Raw genomic sequence first — 23,429 nt, forward strand, 5'->3', positions numbered from 1 at the left:
CGACTGCTTTTCCATGACAACAGACTGGAGATTTATACAGCTAAGAAGTCTGAGCCGCCAGGGCATCCAGTGTAAGACCTTAGCATCTTGAGGAAATGAGCAGAAAACACGAACTTGGCAACCACAATGTTGACGGTGATGTTGGTTAAGGAAAGACCGATGAGTTGTACCTACAGTGAAACAAACGCGACATAGCCAAAGAAAAGAACCACGCCGGCGATTGATAGGATGCTCCATACTACACAGACACAGTTTCTGGTATCGCGAAACTTCAGCTGGATACAAAGGATGTCTGGAACACATCTTTGATGCATAAGCTTGAAGGTTTGAGAAGGCGTCCAGTGTTCACAGACCATCAGCCGTTGCTTCTGTGTTACGCAAGACAGTGCTTGGTCATTTTCAGCTCAGCAAAGCGAGACAGTGGAAGGCATTCGTTTCCTTATCTCTGTCTGACTCCGTCGTTGCTTCGGAAATACAGGACAGCATTCTTTCAGCAGAAGAAGCGACCACGGACAGGTCCACTCCCTCTTCATGGCTCATGCGGCGCTCACATGAAGTTCATGCGTATACATTGAGTTTCGCTTGCTGTACGTCTCTCCACTTCAGCATGAAGCGTCACACTACAAAGACATAGTCTATGGTCCAGTCTTATCACGTCTGCTAGTGAAACGTCCTCGTCTTATCTGAACCGGCCGTTTTTACTGCTACATCGTATTGGATACTACCGTATACAGACATGCAGTCCCCGGTACGCATATACATACGTCCGCATGCATTTTTACACCTGTACATGCATCGCTCTACTCCCTCTTTCCTGGCTGAACAGTCATACGACACCCTCCTGTATAGGCAACTGTCTCCGCATGAAGAACTTCTACTCCGGCCCTTGCTCACTCCTTCTTCTCTTCGTCCTCTCCTTCTCTGCCTCTCGTTACTATCGCCCCCCTCACCGTACCTTCCAAGCAAGCGGGAAGATGTTGTGACCACGCGGATTGTAGAGAGGCATGCCTGAGACAGGCCTAGCCATCCAAGCAGGTACAAAAGGGATGCGAAGCTGTTGCGACCTTTCCTCCGTACAGTTGATTCGCATAAGGCAGGAGAGACTTGAAGTGGGTAGGATTGTTATCAATAGGAAAAAGATTTGAAAGGCAAGTGTCCATCTGCGTAAAGGGGAAGAAAGAATGGACAAAGCACGCAGGCCCTCTTTTTGCTCTGTTCTGCTTTCTCCATCATACAAAGATAAACTAGAGAGCCTCACTAATCTCCCAGGGACGCAGAATCACTTATGTATACTTATGCATACAAGCAGCTACCTTTATGTGCTTGTCGACCTTCGAGAACTTCATCTATCTATGCATCGCCTCTTCTTTCCCTCTTTCTTTCCTTGACCCTGGCGCTGTCGCTAAATACACTTCTTCTCTCCCCTATGTTCTTCCTTTCTCTCTTCTTTGTTTGATCGCTCTCCCTCTCAGGACATAAACGCTTGAGGGTGCACAGGATTGTAGGTGGTTCGCTTACATCACAAGTGCCGGGTTCCGATAGAATCTTTCGCGAAACATTCCTCCCAGGGAGAATACAAAGGCAGTGTTAATCAACTGCATGCATATCCATATAGAACAGCTTGATGCTTCATACGTGTCACTTCTGCGAAAGGGAACAAGAGAAAGAAAAAGTGATAGAAATAGAAGGAAAGAAAAATAGAATTCAAGCGCTGCACCAAATGCCTTCTTTCTTCCTTATATTACAGAAGAGAGCTCTGTAGAAGTCAGGTGCTCCGGAGAAGCCCATGTCTACTGAGACTCGTCCTGTTACCATTAGAGATATATACATATACAGCATTCATGTATGCAATCTTCTCTCCAGTTATATATAAAAGAAAGGAGCAAGACAGTGTGTTTTCTACTGTTCACCCTGAGCAAACAGGCTAGGGGAATCCTCAAAATTCCAACTATATACACAGTTCATCTTTAATACTATCAGTCCTACATAGGTATACACTTGTGCAAATTTTGTACACCGTATTCATAAAGAAAATCTGCCGATGATGGAAATATCAGATTCGCGCGACTACTTGTAAATATGTATGCTGTGCACTGTTGTACAATGCATAGCGCATATACATAAGGAGTTAGAGTATCTCCCGCATACACCCACAGACACGATAAAGATCACTCTCTTCGACTGAGGGGATCCCACATGTTACGGCAATGCTGCAGTAGAGACAGAAACATAGATTGGGACTATTTTGTCACAAGGCATTCTTAACTTAGTCCGGGTCTCCCTACAAGTTGCGGTGTGCGTACACACAGACTTCTTCGGCACCATGTATAGCAAGTAACAGGTCTCAGACACAACAGAGCGCCCACTGACATACATGAAATAACGTAGCAGCAAGGAAGACAATAGGTATGATAACATGTTTCAGGCACAAGGAAAGGCTTGACGACGAAGAGGAGAGAGAGCACGGAAAGATACGATGAGATAGAGAACGAGAAAAGAACAGAGGGAAGAATAGGAATACGAACAGCAGATTTCTTCAGCATTCATTTGAAATGATGGATAGACGGAGACAGAGGAAGCAACGAAAAGTAGAAGCATCAGACATGAGACCCGAAACACGCAAGCTCCTGTCAGTACGGCATCTGGAAGGTCTCTTACCTCATCCACCATGCTTGAGCCGGTAAATTTGCTTGATACTCGAGATCGACACCTAGTCCCATAGAACGTAACTGTCGATACATCAAGACAAGAAAGAGAAAGTTGATCAGCAGCATAAGACATACAGAGACAATCGTTGTCGGTCCCAAAAGACTTGATGTTGGTGTTCGATTTCTCAGTAACTCCTTAGGCCTGAAGAAGGATAAAGAAGAATGCATGCAGGAGTGAAGAAGACAGAATCAGGTTTAGAGGATGATCCACACAGAGGAGAACAATCGCACACCGCAGGTATAGCAGGAGACGGATATGCCATCATAGCAGTGCGGCCAGGACAGTGCCAAAATACACCGAGTACTCAAAAGGAGATAGATAGATACATAAACACAGATATAGACAGATAGACACAGATACTTACATAGATATAGATGTAGACAGATAGATCTAGAGAGCCTGGAGACGTAGGCAATGAAATACAGAGAAAAAAAGATAGAGATGAATAAATAGAAAGATGGATGCTGACAGATAGATACAGCATATAAGTAGACATAGATCAGGAGAGTGTATATAAATGTACCCAGTAGGACTACATTTGCTGTATCACTGGCTACCGCAAGTGCAGAGAAAAGCAGAGTCTGCTTCCTTCTAAGAACACAGCGTCAGCTAAGACAAGCGAGACGATTTCCTCTCCGGTGTGCGTGTGAGGCTGTGGTTATCACGACCCACACAACAAGAAGAAAGAGTACGTAGTATTTCGTCTACCGAAAAACAGTAAGACTGTTGCCAAGAGAGGAGACCGCCCCCATGAGCTCGTTTCGAAAAACGCCAATATAATGGGGCTTTTATTGTATACTCTAGAATCAAACCGTAGTGATGTGTACTTTCGAGGGAGCGCCGATGAGAAACTTTTGCCGAGGCACTATAGTAAGCGCAGCACACATACGTGTACATACACTGAGAAGAAACACTTAGATCTCCTCTGCGCGGCGGCGCCGAGGCCGCTGTGTAGGTTTGCAGCCTAAGCAGGAATACGAGCGCACTGTGTCCGAAAACTTCTATGTAGATACCCGTCTGTCCTATCTACCTATCTATCTATCTATCCATCTATCTATCTATGGTCCGATCAATCGATACCACCGCGTCGACATATGAACACATAACTATACATAGCGCGTATCTCTCTGTCTCGTCTATTTCTACATTTGTATAACCGGGATATGAGGTGGATGTATAGGGACGTCGTACCTGGTTCGAATCATAACCTTACTCATGCCCAGGAGAATAGCGACATCCATCAAGAAGTAGATCGCTTGACTCATACATGAGCCTCCTCCGTATATGAGAAGAATAACCTTCACCATAGAGAGCAGTACTCCGTAGACAATCAGGAATTTGTATGAAGACAAAGCTGTAGCTAGAGCACAGCGTCCCTCTCTGCAAGTATAGAACGTAAGACAGTCAACAAGATCTCTCGGCTGAAGATAGTAGATAAGTAACCACGACACCTTCTATCCATTTTCGAAAAGAAATCATACAACTAAAGCTACACGAAAGGCTCGATCTGTGGAAGTCGACTTCTTTCTTATGTGAATGAAAGAATGAAAAGCGTTGTGTATGTTCATTGAATAGAAAGATAGTCTTCTTTATGTAGTTACAGTTGTATGTGCTGTGATGATGTATGGAATAAAGATAGCCAAAACATGGTAGGAAACAGAAGCAAAGACAATCAAATCTTCCTCCAGAGAATGTTTAGACACATACCTCATACAGAAGCGCTTCCAGAAGACTGCTTTTCTTCCTATGCTGATAGACTGTATGTATGCGTAAATATATATACATATATATATGTATATGTATACATATATGTACGTATGTAGCTACACGAGATGCGAGCCTGCCTTGAAAGAAGGCTGCAAGGACGTGTCGTCTTCTGTGACCCTCTGTCAGTGTGCGTCCTCTCTCTGTATATGCTCATGCACGTACAGAGCTTAAGTATACATGCGTAAATGTCCGTACGGAGACTATGTGTATGAAGAGATCATTGAAAAATATCTCGATTCCCTCCACTGTAGTTACTTGAGAAGATCAGCGACAGCCGTCGGATTCAAAGACGTTGCGGTGAAAGGCGACAGAATAGATGCGGAGTGCTGCATGAAATACATACAGACATGCCTATGACATACACTGTCATTGACACATTTGTGTACCTGCTCAAATATATCCAATGTAAGTACACTGATCCATACGTACATGCGTATGCAAGTTCGCGCAATCATCTTTGTCTAGCTCCAAGATACGATACGACAGAAACAAGCCCTAGGTATATATGCATCGATGACATTACGGGGTGGGCAACAAAATCAAAGAAGAAACCGCCTCAACACCTTCACTCTTCCGTCTCTTCTGCATAAGGTTAGGTGTCTAAATCTGTCTATTTATATCCATCTCTTTCTCTATATGGAAGCAGTTCACGCAAGAAACACATCTCTTTCAACATGATAGGAGATGGTGGCTAGGGTAATAGGAAGATAACAAAAAAGGAATAGAAGACACGCTTCGAGACGACAGCCTGGACCCCTCTGCCGTGAAGCTTCCCGGCGGGTCTCCTTTTTCTTCCTTCTCCGTCTTCTTCTCATTGCTAGATAGCGAGCTACCTCAAGCCACGAGTGATGTTTGCTTCAGAGAAGAGTCTATATACACAATGGATGAAGTCTAGGGAGTGTGTTTTAGCTGTCTCCTTCCACAGATATCACTCTCTTCAGGAATAGAGAGACAACAAGGTTTGCTATATATCATAGTTCATACTATCCTAATGGATAGATACTGTTGGCTAGAAGCTCTCAGACTCTCCCGGCTTCCAGTCTCTCCGAGCCGTTAATGATAGTTATGAGAAGGACTGATCGCAAAGAAAGAAACATAAGTAAGAGTCAGCTAAACGAACAAGAAGGCAAAGAATGTAGGAAGCATACCTTAGAGAAAGCGACTCCTGCATGCGCTGCTCGAAGTGCTGCGCAGTCGTTTCCTCCATCTCCACACATACACGTCACATGACCTCGTCTCATATAGGCTAGTACTACACGTCGTTTGCCCTGTATATATGTGGACATGTGCACACAGCGTTTTAAGCTCACACTGATATACATACAGAACAGGTATTATACAGGCATGTAGACAGCTCCTCTAAACAAGCCAGCTTAGGATTTACAAAAGAAAATTTTGAAGCGGAGGTTGTTTCCCCCTAGCGCTTGAAGGATCTGGGAGATTTTCATTCTACAAGGCGACGCTTCCGAAGGGACTTTGTATTTCAATTTGCCTGCTAAGAAAAAGGAGCAACTGAAACAGAGAAAACCTCTTTCGCCTCTCAATCCACCTTTGAACGAGGAACAGACTAGATGTTCATCATGAGACAGAACGGGAAGAAAGAAGAATAAAGCAATTTAGAAAACATGACTGTGTACGCATGAGATGGCAGTTGATATATACATTATATACACATATGCGTACTTGTCCTTTCCACCTGTCCATACACTTGGTGCTCTCGGATAGTGCTCGTTCCTCTATCTTGCCTGTGCACATCCACAGGGAAAACTCGTACACAGGCGCTCTGATGGGGCATTCGGACGAAGCGAGGAGCCGTAGAGAAAGAACATACAAAAGGCGAGCAGTGCATTGCTCCTTTGAGAATGGCAAAGCTTCCTTTACGTGCATCCTCCTATCCTTACCAAAATGAGCTTGTATGATACGCATACACTTATCCACGGAAATGGGTAAATGAGTAGATTATTGAACACAGACAGGGATGTAGATACTTAGATGGACAAATCTATGTATGTAGTAGATACCGGCGTGTATCTGTACACATATATCCTTCGGAGCATCACCCGACTGAGAGTACAAACAGGTCTCCGCCTTTCATGAAGAAGCCCGCCCGCCAAAAACTGACCGCAGGAGACATGCGAGCGAAGATTCGTATTCTCATCAGAAGTAGATCGAGAAGCTTCTCTTCGTCATCCTGTTCTTCTTTTTCATGTCCTTCTAACTGTTTTCTTTTCCCCTTCTTCGTCTTCTCTGATATTTCATGAGACTGACGGCGATTCGATCCCAGGAGAGACGATATGACTGCCCAGCACAGAAGAGGAAGACTTCTTTGACAAGGGACGCATGGGACCCTGTTACTGTTGTGAGAAAAACCCTCCTGAAAAGGATAAGCTTCATGACTTTCTCCTTCTCCTACTGCTATTTCTCTTCCAGCTTTTGTAGATGTTTGACACCAGGCCTGTCTCTCTGAGGCCCTAGTCTTCTGACCCAGAAAATCTCCTCTCTCTAGGAGTCTAGCTCTCTCCTCGCATAAATCTTCTGATGGTTCGACTTCTCCCGTCTCAAGAGATCTCCGATGCAGACGTTCATGCGTCTTGTCTGTGTGTGTAGTTTTTCTTTTCGCAGGAGATGTTGGTATAGAGTAGCTCTGGTGATTCGGTTTCTCACGAGAACCGTTGCTGTATCTGTCAGGATTGTACTGGCTTTCAGATTTCTTCATAAGAGAAGAATATGAGGTTTCAGCAAGATAGTTAAAAATAGTCTCCGTCACAGCCAAGTCGCAATGAACTGTGCAAGACTCCGTAGCTGTATGCTAGACACATCGCAGATCACATAGTAGCCAGACGTAACACGGTGTAGGGGAACCCTGGGGTGTGGGAAAGTACGTGCGCATGCATGAATGTGCATGTTTGTATGTTTGTCAAATATATACATGCATATAACCGATACGGATATGTATACATATATATATAGAGAGACAGATGGACATGGGTGATGGAAGAGCTTGAATCGGAGGGAATATAGAAATTCTTTACCGCAGAAACTCTTGTACCCTAGGGGATCGCAATACACTGGCGAGCCTTAGAGCTCACAAACATACACTGCATATGCTTTACATCGTCGCTCCCCGGTTCTCCTACATAGGGCAGAAAAGCAGGAACCGAATGTAAAAAGAAAGCACCATGCTTTCCTTGAAGAGACCATGGGGATTCTCATAGATAGCTTTGACACGCGTACGGTCTAAATCGTGAGAAGGTGATGATACAGACAAGACATGACGAGGGCGACGGTGTGTACTCGCACAGGGGACGGATGGAAAAGAGGAGATTCTACTCAAAGAGATCAGTAGATTAGACAGACAAATGGATACGTAGAGAGACAGACTGACCACGGATGATCATGACAAATGTACTCTTTCACCATTCGGAGTCTGTGTTATATGTTATGGTTGCCAGACCAAGGGAGACTGCTCTTCTCTTTGTGTTTAAAAAATTGCACCCATAGAGATGACGCTTTCTCAAGTGTCGGTACACCATGTGTACATACCTGCACTGATTTGAATCGCTTATAGACATCGAATTCGGAATAGACATCTTCGCGATCCGCTGCATTTCTCCAGATCAAACCACACGAGGAATCTTTTGGATTTCTCATCTCACCAATCAACAAAGGAGGAAGAGTTGAATTTTTCCCGCTATATACGTGGTCTCTCAGTCCTCTTAGTGGTAAGAGGGCCCCCGTTTTTGCTGCTAACTCTCTCTCCCTGCCAGCGCTTTCTTCTGCGTCTTCTTTCAAATGAATCTCCATCGTATGATGATGACGATGATGATGATGCAGACGTTCCTTAGGGGTCTCTTCATCACTCTTGTAGAGTGTCCTACCAGCCTTATAACTCTGATTGGAGAGAGTTGAAGAGGAGGGGAGAGAAGAAGGAGAAGGATTTGGAGGCACGCTAATTTGAGTGTTTTTTTCAGTTGATGTTGTTTCAAGATCTCTGTCTCCAGATATCAAAGAAAAAGGAGATCTTAGTAGAAGGGACTCTTCTTCAACTTCTCTCTTTCCCTCCTTGGCAGTCTCTCCTTTCTTCTTCGTCTTCTCTTGGTCATTTTCATGTTCCTCAACAGCTAATAATCGACCACCCTTTGTCTCTTTAGTTCCGAAGAATGGAATATGCTCGTGCCGCATATCATCATGATCTTCATTTTCATCTTTGGCAGTCTTCGCCTGTTGCTGACGCTGACTGAGAAGAGGAGAAGATGAAGGAGTATACACTGTCGTCATACCGCAGACCTTAGCTACAGATATGGCTGTTAGGACACTATCCCCGGTAACCATGACAGGTCGTACGCGACCTTGCTTCAGTTGGTGTATAGCCTCTTTAGCATCAGGTTTAACGTCGTTTCGGAATAGAACCAAACATAGAAAATGAAGATGATTCTCAGCAGATTCTCTACGTAAAGGAAACAACCCCGGAGTACCCGGCTCAACAGTCTTATTAGCTTTATGTCGTGCATTACTCGATTTCTCCTTCATAGCTTCTCCAGGTGTCAAGCCTCCTTGTATCTCGTGTGAAGATGGGGGAAGAGAAGAATCACAACTTCTGACTGGGAGAGGTTCTTCTTTTTCTTTTTCTTTTGTCTGAGAAGGACCATCTTTCGTTTCTTCTTCAGTTGCTGAGCGGGAATCGTTCTCAAAGGGCCGATAAGCGAGAGCAAGTACATAAAAACCCTGTAAGGCAAGCTCATTGCAGCGATCCATGAAGTCGACAGGTAATCCTTTCGTGCACAAAGGTCCGATAGACTCATAGCTTCCCTTACAGAATAGCAAGACTTCGTCCTTCCGATCGTGACTTGTTGAATATTTCTTCCTCAGAGACATAGGAGAGGAGCAAGAAGAACAAGATGACACACACGAAGGATCTTCTATTCTCTCTCCTCTCTCAGGTGAACCAGAGGAGTGTGAGACTTCGTCTTCCTTGTTTCGACGGCTGGAAAATTTGACAAGAACACTCATGCGCTGGAGAGAATAATCGAAAGGAAAGATGTGCAGAACCTCAGCGCCTCCTACAGAAAGGAAAAAGGAAAAAAAGAGATTGCCGTGACACAAAGAGACGCCGACACTTCAGAGACTCTGTTCCAACGAACTATACAGAGAAGAAGAAAACGGGAAAGTAGGATTTTCTCCCGTCTTTCGGTACTTGGATAGATCCTCACTTGTTGAATAAAGAAGACCTCCACTAAGGACAACACGCTCGTGATAGTTAGCGAGCTAGCTGTTCTGCAGCTACCTCCCTCTCTCTCCACATATATATGCTCATTCACACATACGTCCCCGCTCAAAGATCCTCGAGTATACGACGAGCTTTTGTTGAGCAATCCTTTCTTTCATGTGTTAGTGAACAACTACTCTTTCCACATATAGTAGACGATAGCGAGCAACCTCCTCTCACAGACACGGCAGCATAAGTTTCTCCTTCCCTTTATCCTTCTCTTAACGTTCTACTGAAGACGCCGCATGTTCAAAGAACAACGCTAGTCAAGATACTCCACACACTCTCCCCTTGGTATGAAGGACGGGACAAGAGCTGCAGTAAACAGAGAAGCGTATATATATAGATTTGCATATATACACATAGATATTTTATGAAGATACGCCATCTTTTCTTGAGACAGTCATACCTTGTTCAAGAAGAGACTGACGGTAAGAAAGCTCTGATGGCAAGAAGGTGGAAGACAACTCTTCCTCTATGGTGCTTCTATCTCCCTCCTGTTGAAAACCCGACGCATGCGGTATCCTCCTCATAGTTTCTGTAGTGGCAGGAGTTTGGCGAGCATGATGAAAAGGAGAGGAAGAAGAAGGGACGAGGGAAGGCCTCGTTTTATGAGGGACACTGCACGCAGAGAGAAGAGGCGGGAGCTTCTCTTGTGTATGGTAGAGATGCGGAGGGATCATCCAGCGTGAAGTGTGAGTCTGCTTAGTAGTACGGCTACTACAGCTAGAAGAACTTGGACCGGCCTTCTTCATAGGACGTAGAAAGACATCGGAGTCCTTAGTGCTGTCTTCGTTATCATGGTCTGATGTTCCTTCATAAACCTCAAGTAGCCGCCAGCGAGTAGCTTGGAGAATTCTGCCAGGGAGAAGGCCAGAAAGCAAAAGGAGGGGGGAAAGACGTGGAAGACAGAACTCTTAGCTTGAAAGAGTGAGAACGGAATCAACTGCAAGGAAGGTGATGGGCCTACACATCTCACTGGTTTTCTTCTTACGTACATACGTACGTCTTGGATACATATACAAACATACTTTCGTAAGCACCTCCTAGACACCAGCGGAGATCTGAACCGCTTATACATATCTGGAGAGGTGTAACACCTAAGTACGTACGAATATATAGATATATATACATCCACATCTCTCTAGATACTGTATCGCAGATATTGTCTTTGCCATCTTTTCCTTCCGGTTCCTCCCCGTGCGTCACGTATGTCCGATAAAAAGGTTTATTTGCCGTCGTGTGATTAAGACGTCTTATTCTTGTCTAGAACTTTTAGAAAGATGGACCTACTACAGGGCAGAAAAAGCAAGTCACCTCCCACATACTGACTCTCGCTCCTTTCTCTCTACGTACAAAGCAAACGACGTCGATGTGAGCGCAAGTGAAAGCCGAGCTAGCCGGCCTGTCTGTCCATCCCGCCGTCCTCATGTCGCACCCCTACCAGGCTAGTTTCTTCATGCTCTCCAGCCTGTTGTGTGTGTGCCCCCAGGAAACCTCCGTCGGCGGTGTGAGTATGCAGACGTCCACGTATTCTTTTCCTCTTTTTCTTCTATTTGGTGCCTTCACTTTCAGATATATATGTGAACTAGCGATCCGCCGGGAGCGACCTAGCGCCTGTGGCTGATTTTACCATTCTGAAAAACAAAACGGCAAAAGAGAACGTGCCTCCTACTCTCTTCAGTCTCTGCCTTTGTCTCTCTCTGAATCTATCACTTGAGCTATCTCCTTCAGAGGCTTTCCTCCTAGAGATGCTCTGGAGGAAAGCAGAGGGTAAACCACCGAGAGGGTAAAGCATACCGACGTAAGTGATGCGTTCATTGAAAAGAAAAAGAAAGAGAAGCGTTCTCTTCCTTTCTTACCTCTTCTCTAAGTCGCTCCCAAGGTACAAGTCATCTGTACCGGTATCACCTTCCTCGCCTGGCTTCGTTGTTTTCATTGCCTTCTTTCCTCCGGTAAGCTTCTCCTTCGTTTGCTCTTCTTGATCTTTTGCATTTGCCATCTCTCCTTTCTTCCAAGTAGACTGAAACTTTCTGAGATTCAGCTGGGTATAGTGGCAAGGAGCCGATGTTCGCAAGGCCAGGGCATGACAGGTAGACAGGCCTAGCTCACAAAGATAAGAGTAATTCTCAGGTAAAAGAGTAGATTCTTCACGACGCTTTCCACCGTTGCTTGTTGACGCAGGCCAACCAATACAGACTGCATGAGACGGCGTAGGGGATGCTGAAAATGCCGTGATACTTTGGATATGCTTAGCAAAATACAAGCAACTATTCCTTTTTCCCGTAGGAGGGACTGACAATGAGGACGACGAACAGACAGGGGTCTCTGATGTTTTACAAGGCTCTGAGAGTGAAGGAGGAGACAGGTGAGGTACGTGGAGTACCTCATCGCAGTTCCTGCAAGCGTTTCTGTCTTCATAGGAAAATTGTAGACCAGAAGGTAAGGGGCCAGGATTCGAGGAGGGGACTGTAGGTAGAAGACCTGAATAGTTGGTTGAAAAGATAAAGAAAGAGAAAGGTACACCGGTGTTCTTCGATGAACGTAAATCGATGAATCGCCGTGCAAAACCATGTTCGGTAAAAGTGTCATGTGAAGATGGATGAGTCGTAGAAAGAAAGGCCCCTTTATTCAGACAGCCGGAGGGGCACTGGAAGTATTCACTTCCTGACTGTACCAATGAGAATTTCTGAAATTGTAAATGGCAAGCGCGAAACACATCAAGATAAACTTCTTATCACCACCTAGCTTTACTTGGATCTGTTCGTAGGATCTCGATGACGGTGCCGAGACCGTGAGAGGGTGTGAGGCGAGAGGTGTTTGAAAGAGACATGCAGCAGCAAAGTCCCTATCGGAATCTTTACTGTCACTTGTCTCGGCGCCATTGTTAGCCTTCACACAGCATCTGCCGTACTGGTGGGGCCGTTATGAAGATGAGACGGAATCAGACGCGTGAAGAAGTCGGATCAGAACATCTCATAATCGCTAGCTATCGATCTTACCATGTAAGGAACTCTAATTGTTTAGAGAGAAGAGACCGCACCGTAGCTGTGCGAATCCATATATGCGCATATAAATATGAATAACGTGTGAGTATATACATGTATTATTTCCGTAGACAGAGCAGAAAACGCTAATGGAGAAGTACTTCTATCCACTCCCGCTGATCCTCCAATATTTATGTGCATACTAATACAGGAGAATCACTTGAAATATCATTCTCATTTGGCCATCTGTCCACTGCCTCAGAGTCCCTTAGAGGATATCTGTGTACACATATACATGTAGTTGTAAGTGTAGAGATATATACATACATGTATACGCATCGATATGAGTGTACGTTTATATGCGCACCTGTGAATTGCATGCCTTGCTGCGTCAACGTGCCCGTCTTGTCGAAACAGACGACGCGAACTTTCCCACAGACAGCAATGCGCTGAGGTGCAAGAGTTAGAATGTTTTTCATCTGCTGTAGTCTCTGAGCAGAAGCCGCCTGAGCCCCGGCGATCAAGACTGGCGTCCACACCTGATAACCCACACATCAGGATATAGCGATGATCTAACACACGGTGTACGGTGTCCTGGTGGATGAGCGCGTGCTTGCCTCAGCACGGCGTACGTGGACAAGCCAGTCTGCTACGCAACAAAAGAAACTGGTCGGCACCTGTTCATTCATCTCTAGCCATCTCGGTCTATTTGTATCTGCGTAATTATCTCCGTTTCTGTGTCTCCGTCGATATTTACATCTATCTGTCTCGTTGCCGTCTATCTATCTATCTATCTTTACCAGACATCCCTGACTGGACTAGTAGAGTGGCTGCGGGGCAGGGACCAACACCTACCCAGGGACTGAGGAACAAAGGAGAGTAACCTATCCATTCTCCAAGCTGTGAGCTCTAACACTACCAGAAGAGTATGGATATCCCTTGATGTATGTACATGCGAGTCTACATGAAGGTGTCTCTTAGTGCACATGCACCGTTCTGTCTGGGTGACATATGTGTTCAGATAGAGAGAAAAAACAATGAAGCGGAAGAAACCCCACAGCTGAAACAAAGAGGATATAAGGATGTCAATGGCCTGTCTCTTGCAGGGCTTGCTGATCGAGGCCTTTGTCGATATATGTACGTATATACGTATATGCATGCGTAGATATGCGCGTACGCATGTGTATATATGTACATATGTGTTTGTGTGTGCGTATAAAGTGTATATATATGAAGAGAGAGAAAAAGAAAGGAAGTGTTTCTTACCGGGAGTAATTGCGAGAGACTTCCCATGGCATAGAACCATCCAGCGATCCCTGTAGCATTCGGCGAGAACTTGAAGATAATGCCGATAATCACGGCTGCGTAGGCGAGCATAATAAGAAAGACTGCGGGTAATTGCGAGTCGTATTTAAATAGGAAAAGAGAAGGAAAAAGAGTACGTCTTAACAGAGAACCCCTCGCCGTGCTGTTTCCTGTTCTCACAACAAGAGCTAAAGAGTAAGAAGGAGAGGAAGAAGAAGGCGGAGAGCTTGTTAGATCTGAACTTTCGTCAGGAGGACGGTCTACTGAAGAATTCAGAGTGGTAGAAGATGACGATAACGATGCCAGGGATGGCTTAGGCAACTCCTCTTCTGGTACACGCGGATCCTCCGTAGTCGTCGCTTCCGTTTGGCTTCTTAGCTTGTCCGAGTGCTCCTCAGGATCGATGCCTTGTGCATCTAAAGGCGCTGCGCCCTCGTTTGCAACGGATATCACGTGGGTTCCTGTGCAGATGATGAGAAGGAGACACCTCAAGATGTCAAAGAGGGAGAGAAAGAGAGCCGAGGTGCCTTATGAAGCGGAGAAGGTGAAGAACAAACATGCAAGCTAATGGAAACAACCTTTTTTCTTGCCTTCACGCAGGGTATGCAAGAAGAGCAAGGCTATGCTGGCTGTTTCATCTATCCATAAAGGATTCCGGGAGGTGTTTAGCGTAGCTGTTCTTCACCCCCCCGGAAGCCACCGCGGGAGGAGAAGGAATGCATTGATATACTTACAATCACATAGCCTATAAGCCTAAGGAACAAACAACCCTCACGTCCTTAGAGAGTACGACAAGGACTCCTGCCGTAGACGTAGACACTAGCACTTATCATCTCCCTTGGATGCACTCTTTCCCTGTATCGCGCTATGCCTGCTTTACCTGCGAAGAGAATAGAGGAACGAAGCTCCGGGTTATCAAGGTTGAAACAAGACCCCCGCAGATTCTTTTTTCTCTTTCTCTTCAGATCAAGGCGTTGACTCTGAGGAATTTGTCGTTCCTTCTCTCTTACAAGACGTCCGTTCGCATCATCATCTCTCTCCTCGTCACTCTCTGCATCGGATACATTCTCCGTCTCAGAAAGTCGACCAGTGTTAGAATCGCCTTCTCCGCCACGCAAACAGAAAGGGAGTTTTTGAATAGGCTTTGTCTCTCCTGTCAGTTCACTTTCATCAAGGACGGCTCCGCCTTCAAGAAGGAGAAGATCAGCTGGTACATACGATCCCGGTGAGATAATGACTAAATCGCCTGCACCATCAATAGACTCATGGTGTAAAAGAAAGAATGTTGCCAATCACAGTAAAATGAGAGTCATTCCAAACTTTGCTCAAGATGCGCCTGTCACACTGCCGCCTCGATTAAACGAGGGCGCTAAGTCGTCTTGGACGTAATGAGATGCCAAATAGACAGAAATTTACTAGAGAGGCACATATACACAAGACAGATAGAGACATGTTACATAGGTCAAAACAGATCGAATAGCTACTACAACCGCACACGCAAAAATGGAGTTCAGGGAGGTGCGTTCAGCAGGGGTGATGAGGCACGTGTTGGGCTAATGCTTGTCTTCACACGGAAATTGCTTTCGATATGAAACAACTTCACGTCAGTGTACGGACATCTCTCAAATCAAGCTCCCCGACCTAGTACAAGTCTTCCTCCCTGCCACCCGCATATTTCCTTCTCGTCGAGATATATGTATTCTTCTCTAGTCATAGTCAGAACCATGCTCTGAGGCAAGACACGAGGATCTTCTCTTTACCTGGGACGAGGTCTTTTGCCTGAACGACTTGTACGTGCCGCCGCGTCCGATGAGAAGAGACTGGCCGTGTACTTCTTTCTGAACTCGTACGCGGTTCTTCTTTGGAAGTATTTTCTTCACCCTTATGATTTGCCTCGCTCTTATACACCCCAAGAAATCTCAAGACAGAGACAGGAGCTTTATCTCCTTGCTCGACAAGACGTTGGACTTTACGTTGGCTTGTGCGGGCGACTATGACTTTGCTAACGATGCCATAGATAGCCAGGCATGCCCAGATAGAGGAAGCCAAATAAGAACGCCAATAGAAGGAATTGCAGACAAGTAAAAACTGAAAGAGAAACATGGGATCGAGAACTTCCCTGAGGAGGCAGAGACAAAACAACGCGGAACCGGAGGACCCCAGACATCGAGAAAGGGAAGGAGCGAATGTAAGAGGACTTCTTTTTCTTGGGTGGTCCTGGATGAGGATCTATATATCTATTGATATGCGGACAAGAGAAATGACGAGGATGATTTTGATACAGCTGGCTCCTTTTCTAACGGGTAGCCAGTGTACGAAAACAGAGGGTTCCAGCAAAGAGGTGCAGACAGATTAGGAGGATGAACTGAAGAGGAGGTATCCATCTTTCTGCAAGACAGCATAGTGGGGTGGCGCACGAACGTCATGCATGATGCGAAGTGCTTCTTATTGTTGTTGTAGAAGAAGAAATCTTTGAAAGACGATCATAATGCTGAACCAAGAAGAACTACGGAGCAGCGAGTAGAAAGAGATCGGCGAGTTCCTCGCTTATCATGCAAGGATAGGAAACTCTTGAAGAAAGCATGGAGAGAGATGAGGAGAAAGATGAGTGGACAGTGTAATTAAACAATGGATCCGGAGAGCTGACAGATCGGAGATGGCATTCACATTTCTACATGATTGCCTTTTCCTCTGCTAGTGCCATTTTCCTATTGGGACGGCTCGTCACCTTCCGTCTTTCTCTGCTCTTGCCGAAAACTCTGTGTACGACCTGGGCAGGTATATTTCTCTTGTTTCCTTTTGTGTGGACGTATGCTGTCTAGACACCTTTCTTGCACTACGAATGCCTCCTTACACAGATCCCCCTGTGTCAGTTCAGAGAACAAGAGATAGAACAAGAAACCGGCCAAGGTCCCCACTATTCCTTTTACATATCGAGAGAAGGCAGGGAGAGAGAGAGAACACAGAGTTAAGATGGTACAGAACGCCAGTACCCCCTAAAGAACGGCTTACGCTTTAAGAGCATGACTAATCCTTGGTAGATTGACCGGAACAGAATTCCAGCCAAACTGGTGCAACCGCTCTGTTGATTCGGACGTCGACAAACCTCCTTTCTTCAGAAGAAGTTGAAGTGCTTCTCCCGTTCTTTCCTCCTATGAAGAGGAAACAGATGACGACACTCTGCTTCTGCTTTTGTGCGGGGACAGAAGAGACACTCCTTTACTACTATTTTGACTGCAGGGGCAGGCAGAAAGATGCTAGGAAATAGGCGGGGGGGAAGAGAGGTGTTGGAAAGTCCTTTCTGTCACCGCATGACAAGACGCTACCCTCTCCTCCTCTCCGGCTGTTTCAACCCGAGTTTCGCACTGACTGTATGCACATGCATCCAGGTATTCATGCCGTACTGTGCCCGAGTCAACAAACGAGACAATGTGTGTAGGAAAGTGAAGAATACATTGCCTCCAGTCAGGACAACGCATGGGTACAAGTAGGTGCAGAGAGTTAAAAAGCTCCCAGTCAAAACTTGTATGAGTATCTGCTTGTACACGCGTTCAAGCAACAGGAGTTTCCGTTATTCCTACATGAGTATGAAGTGTCTATACCCACCAATGCATGAAAGAGATCTGAAATACAGGACACACGGACACTGTACAGAACCTGTCTATCTATTCATCCTTAGCGTATCAATCTATCTTTTTGTCTATCTACCCTTCATATATCTATCTATCTATTGACTTTCAAGAGAATCTCACTTACCGGCGGAAGCTCACTCTTTGAGAGCAAGAAGCTTTCAGTTCTTGGACTATACGTAAACCTTCGCCCTTGCCAGAAGACGACTCGTGACAGCATTCCTTTCTGTCTCTCTGGAGGAGCTGCAGCATACCTTTCATCTACCTGCCATCCTTTCGAATGAGAAAGATTCGATGGTTTGCTTTGAGGTTCATGATCCGGACTCTTCCCTAGTCCATCTGGCTCGAATCCATTCAGAACACCAGCTGCGTTTTGTTTCTTAGACGAAGAAGTCTCTGCTGGGAGTTTTAAAGAGGCTTGAGACATGTAACGCAACCGTGAGGCCCTTCTCGTCGGGACGAATGAAGATTTCCCTGTAAGAACCTCCTCAACTTTAGAGAGGACAAACCGAGAAGGGAGAGGTGATGAATCCATTCCCACTTGCTGTTGTCTTCCCTTTTTCGATCTTGCGCTTCTCCTTGAAACTCCAAAAAACAGCCAAAGTGCCACTGCAAAGACATTGTGACGAACTCTGTTTGTGCCGGGAGAAAAGAGCACATGAAAACAACGCAAAAACGGAATGCATTTCAGTTGTTTCAGTCCTTGAAGAAGGCCCGGGACTGACCAGGGGACGCTTCTGACGTATCTCAAAGAAGTCCTTAGATGCCGGGGACAAGACATCATTCATTTACATGTGAATACAGGTCAGTGTATATCCATGTATACCTATGGATATATATGTGTGTCCATGTACATCTTTGTCCGCCCGAATACAGAGAGAGAATAGAAGGTCATATATAAATATAGCGTTCGGTAGAGGGAGAAAAAGGGCACTCGCGGTGATGGGTGTAGCTTGGAGAAAACCAAAGGTTTCACGATAGAAAAAAGCAGAAAGGACGAAAGATATTTTCAGTCTCTTACCTGGAAACTGTCCTAGACACCCAATCTTCGGTTTCTCCCCCGAAGGAAACTTCTTCGTGATCTCCTGTTGAACTTTCCTCTTCTTTCTCCTCACGTGGAGACTGACCCTCGCTAAAAGATACACAAGAAACATTGTCTTCTTGTACGTTCTCCGCTGTTCCTGTGCCATTCACATCCCTAAGTTTGTCCCTAGAAAGGAGGTCCGACGGCGTACAGCCCGGATCTCCTACCTCGTTCCGGTCTCTCAGACTTTGCTTCCCTCTCGGAGTGATTGTCCTTGTAGTTGATGTGGCAGAAGGTGTCTTACTCTTACTTTCATTCTGTTTCTCTTTGTTCTTCCTGTACCTGGCGCTGAAGTCTTCACAGAAAGACACGGAAGTGGCTTGAGAAAGAGGACAGCGAAGGTGAAAAAACCACGGTAGATATGAGCGAAACAACTGCAGTCCTGCAACCGGAAGACAGAGAGAGAGAGAAAGAAAGAAAGAGAGCGGTTACAGAAGGCGAGACACCTGGAAGCTTGCGGCTTGCCTGAGGCAATTCAAACTCAGTCTATAGACACAATGGATGAAGCATCTTTGTGCATCGGGGCTTCGGAATCGCGGTTGCTGGGCAGATGAGCTTCAGTTTCTCCGTCACGTTTTCGAGCCGGTGGTGGCTTTGTTATGTATGGTATGCATGCTGCACGGTTGGATCCGGGCTCTCTTCTTTCAAGCTTAGCGAGAAGAGATTTCCTGTGTACATGTTCAAAAAGTTGATTTTTTATACATCTTTGTCTTATGAGTGTATTGAACTATGCTAGGCGTGCTAGTATCTAGCATGTCTGCTCACCGTACTCTACACTTGAAGCGAGACATACAGTGCGCAGGAGCCACGTATGTGTATGGACAGAAAAACTTTGGAAGTCGACGAAGGTTTCTTCCTGAACACCGGAAACCAACATCCTTCTGTCTTGCTACCCACTGTAGAAAGAGAAGACGAAGAAGAGGAAGACATCTGGATGAACACATGGCAGGTAGACGGAGGGTAATGGATGGCTCGATAGACAGATGACAGATAGGTAGCTAGCTACCTAGACAGATTAGTAGGCGGTGGCTGCCTCCATATGTGCTTCAGAGGCGAGCTTACCATAGAGACTAACGAAGACAACCGTCCAGAGAGCAATATAGCTGCTTGCTCTCTGTTTCCAGTATTTTCCACTAGCGGTTACAGGAATACAGCTTTCTACTGTAACAAGTCCGAGAAGAAGAAACAAGCTTCCCAGCACGGAGATATATACCCCTGTGTGAAGAAGAGTTCCTACACGACTTCTTCGATAACCACGTTGAATTTGAGGAGGGGGAGATGTTGTATCCACCTCATCAAAAGAAGAAGAAGAAGCTAGAAGAATCTTTCTGTTTTTCATCCCACCTTCATTGGACAAGTGATCACCACTAAGAGATGAGAATCGTGGTCGATTCTCATCACACGGAGCGCGCCTGTTGAGTGTATTTTGCCCTCTACGGGAAGGCTGTTTTTGATGACCATCGCCTCTGCTATTAGTAGTAGGGCTTGAACTCAGCGGAGGGGGTGAAGGCCCAGAGGATCTAGAAAGAAGTTGGCCAGAGAGAGGCTTCTCTGAAGAGCAAATTTCAAGACGCTTCTTTTGTCCACTGTTCTTGAAAGAGTGTTGGAGAATATTTTCGTATGTATACTCATTATGAACTTTCCTCATTCGCCATAGAAAAAGACTGAAGAAAAGAAAAAAGAGACCTGAAGAGAGAAGCATAAGAGTGATTTCAAGTGGAAGTGGAACTTGATCTCCTGAACACAAGGAAGCTACGGAAGAGGGAAGAAGGGACGGTGAAGAGGGTAGTGAAGATGTTGGCGGAGGGGTTGAAGGAGAAGGAGGGGAAGGGCTCACTGGAGGAGAAACTCTTGAAGTGGCGGGGGAGGTGTGAGACTCTGGGGAAGACGAATCGGACTGCAGACACGTATGACTACGAATGTTGACTTTACTAGGGTTACTTGAGGAGCTATGGGTAGGTGAGAAGTCCGAGAAGGAAGAAGGTGGGTCAGAAGATTCCGCAACGGATGGTGGGGATAAGGACGAGGAGGAGGATTCTGGGATAGTAGAGGTGGGTGACGAACGTTTTGGGTGAGAGCAAGTTGAGGGGATTGACAGAAAGGAGGAGGCATCGTGAAAAGGAGCAGGCAGGGGAGTCGTTAGGTCATCGTAGTAGTAAGAAGAGGGTGGGAGGAGAAAAGGAGGAGAAGATCTCCTCGAAGTGAGAATGCGCCGTCTTCGGGACATTGTGGTACGAGACTAATCGACAAGAGAATGATACGCCGAAGAAAGGGACAACACTTCGGACAAGTTGCAGCGAATTCGCAGGAAAAGAGGCGAGGCGGGAGCGGAAAGGAGTCAGACTTCTTTCCATCGACTGGCGCGATGTATGTTCAGTAGACTCATGAGTGTGTGCATATATATATACACACACACATTCTCCCCCGCCGTCTACAGAAAAGAGGCCGGAGCGTCGAAAGCGCAATGGTCAGTGGGCTGCACGGCACTCTTTTCAGTTTCGTGTACGTTCTTTCCCCGGAGACGGCCTGACGAGAAGGAAGGTTGGGATCCCAAGTACTGAGCGGCAAAGTAAGAACAACGATGTATGGTAACCGACTGACCCGGAAACAGGCAGGACACCTCTTTTAGGAGCGTCGTCGCGGATCGCTTCTTGGCTCTATGTATAATAGCGGAGAGACAGCTTGAATCAGACAACACCCACGGTGAGGGCGGGATGCTTCAAGAGTTCTCGTGTAGGCGTCCCCCGATGAGAATCGAGGGAAGCCGGACAGGGGAGAGAAGAAATGGGAGAGAAGTAAGGGGAAATGTTTCTCACGAGTTTCGTGACAGAGAGATCACACAACGCGAAGGCATTCTCAGTATTTCCAAAGACAAGAGAGAAAGCCCCTACACAAGTACCAGCCGAGCCTGCTTTCGCTACACCTTCCTGTGGCCCACGAGCACTTTCAATTTGTCTTTCTCGGCCGAGAATTTTCGGAAGGATTCCTGACACTTTTTCAGTCGGAACAAGGGCCCTCGGCTATAACGGAAACCTACTGGCGAAAAAGAGATGGCAGGAATCTCCCCGTCCGTGTCTCGCTGTCTCCCAGGTCCCCCCTCCCGGCGGCGAGCACACGCCAAGACAGTGATGGGACGCGACGCTTAGTCTCGCATGAAGTCTTTTAACATTAGGATAGAGCGCAGGCCTTATAATGAAACAGTCTGAAACAAAGCACGAGTAGCTTTACCTGCTTAGAACACAAGTGAACCTGTTTCGAAGACGACTTCCACGCAGACGCACATGCATTCGGACTGCCCCGCCTGCCCTCCCGCATACTGCTACGAGAGACTGTTTACTTCCAGGGATCTGTGATCTACTTTGGTTGGCAGTGTCTTTCGTGTTTGCACATTACATGTCACCCCACTGTCAGTCCGCGTCACTCAGCTGAGGGAGTCGCTTCTTTTCCAAGATCTTGTCATCTGTCCGACACACTTCGCGCCTGAAGGCCCCGTACGAGGCAACGGCGGACTGATGCTTTGCGCACTCTGGTAAAACGGGACTTTCACTTTCCTACAAGAACCGCCTTGAGATATGGGTAAGGAGAAACAGTTGGCTGCTTTCTCGGATGTAGAGACCGCTGCCTGGCTAAACGTGGAAGCGTGCCCTCGCCATTCAGCTGCTTCGACTCGTCAGCAAGGATGTCGCTACCGTGTAGCTTCTGAATGGAAAGAGGAGGCTTTACAGCCGAGTGTGGAGACTTGGGACTGCCGGGTGCCTGGAGGTGATAATACAGGGACACCGCGCGCTGTCCGTTCCGTCTTGTCCCGGGCGCCCTTAAGCTCCAGCACACTAGCTCACTCGCCCAGCTGAGCGGACACTGCACGCGCTCACCGCGTCGCGTATACGCAGATCCTCTCTGAGTTTGCATGACTTTAGCACAGGCATCCCACTAGCCACTCCGAGATAACAGCCATGTGACGGAGTTGTGCCGGCAGCGCCTTGACGGTCGCTGCAAACTACGGGCATCGGCGCGAAAAAGACTGCTTGGTCTGGCCTGGGATCGCCTCAGGGAAACTAGTGAGTATCAAACGCATCCGAGACACGATATCATTTCCTTTCGCGGCGCGAAGCTGCACGTCGTACTGTGACGTGTTGTTTTATTCCGGCCTTCCGTTTGAACCTGAGCTCACACTGGTAATTGACCTCGCAAGTCTGTCGGTGCGTGAATGGTCACCTTCACCTGGCGAGGCTAGCTGCCGCTCGCGGCGCCGCCAACCCGTGAGCAGTAGGGAATGTCGCACCGCGGCGGGAGGCTGCACGACGGCAGATTGTTACTACGAGGAACCCCGGGTCACAAGACCTCGGTGTCTCGGGTCCTACCGGTACCATTACACGCCGCTGAAGAGGAGCAGCCTGAGGCCTCCGAAGCACGCCTGGATGGTTTGCAACATTCCTGGAGTCGGGATTCTTTTGTTGAGAGGTCGAGCCCAGCTTCGGAGGTAGGTACCTGTAGAGCGTTGTAGTCAGCAGCCGTGCGCACTAGCGAAGCCCGCGAATCTGAGGCAGCACCCTGGTGGCTGGAGGCCTGCGCAGGCACAGCGCCCAAACTGGGCCCCTCAGAAGTAGCCAGCTAGTGTGCAAGCGCGCACCCCTGTACCGGAAGGGCGTTCTGCCGGTTCAGGGGTGCGCGCTTGCACACTA

The 23,429-nt window shown here is 46.7% G+C and overlaps 1 protein-coding gene across 1 annotated transcript; it reads right to left on the reverse strand.

Moving 5' to 3' along the window:
* Positions 1 to 21,981, reverse strand: CSUI_004563 (e1-e2 atpase subfamily protein). The gene is made up of 19 exons (XM_068064751.1): positions 19,810 to 21,981; positions 18,685 to 19,129; positions 17,791 to 18,295; positions 17,047 to 17,186; positions 15,795 to 16,153; positions 14,915 to 15,280; positions 13,996 to 14,495; positions 13,097 to 13,268; positions 11,605 to 12,226; positions 10,152 to 10,600; positions 8,020 to 9,536; positions 6,599 to 7,285; positions 5,625 to 5,744; positions 4,732 to 4,802; positions 3,901 to 4,089; positions 2,659 to 2,850; positions 1,519 to 1,644; positions 956 to 1,160; positions 1 to 170 (listed from the first exon to the last, which is right to left on the reverse strand). Exons 1-19 carry the CDS (start codon positions 20,972 to 20,974, stop codon positions 33 to 35), a joined length of 7,968 nt encoding a protein of 2,655 aa, XP_067923274.1. The 5' UTR covers positions 20,975 to 21,981; the 3' UTR covers positions 1 to 32.
* Positions 21,982 to 23,429: the final 1,448 nt, after the last annotated feature.

The sequence above is a fragment of the Cystoisospora suis genome (assembly GCF_002600585.1).
Source record: "Cystoisospora suis strain Wien I chromosome Unknown contig_2148, whole genome shotgun sequence".
NCBI classification, from domain to species: domain Eukaryota; phylum Apicomplexa; class Conoidasida; order Eucoccidiorida; family Sarcocystidae; genus Cystoisospora; species Cystoisospora suis.

Bases quoted from the DNA above. Each gene is read 5' to 3' on its own strand.
- CSUI_004563 (XM_068064751.1), bottom strand. From the start codon at position 20,974: ATGTCCCGAAGACGGCGCATTCTCACTTCGAGGAGATCTTCTCCTCCT. The intron at 17,187-17,790 runs GTAAGTGAGATT...TCCTCTTCATAG, and splicing joins CAAAGAGTGAGCTTCCGCCG to GAGGAAAGAACGGGAGAAGC. The intron at 12,227-13,096 runs GTGCGCATATAA...CCAACTATTCAG, and splicing joins GCAAGGCATGCAATTCACAG to GTCTTCTACCTACAGTCCCC.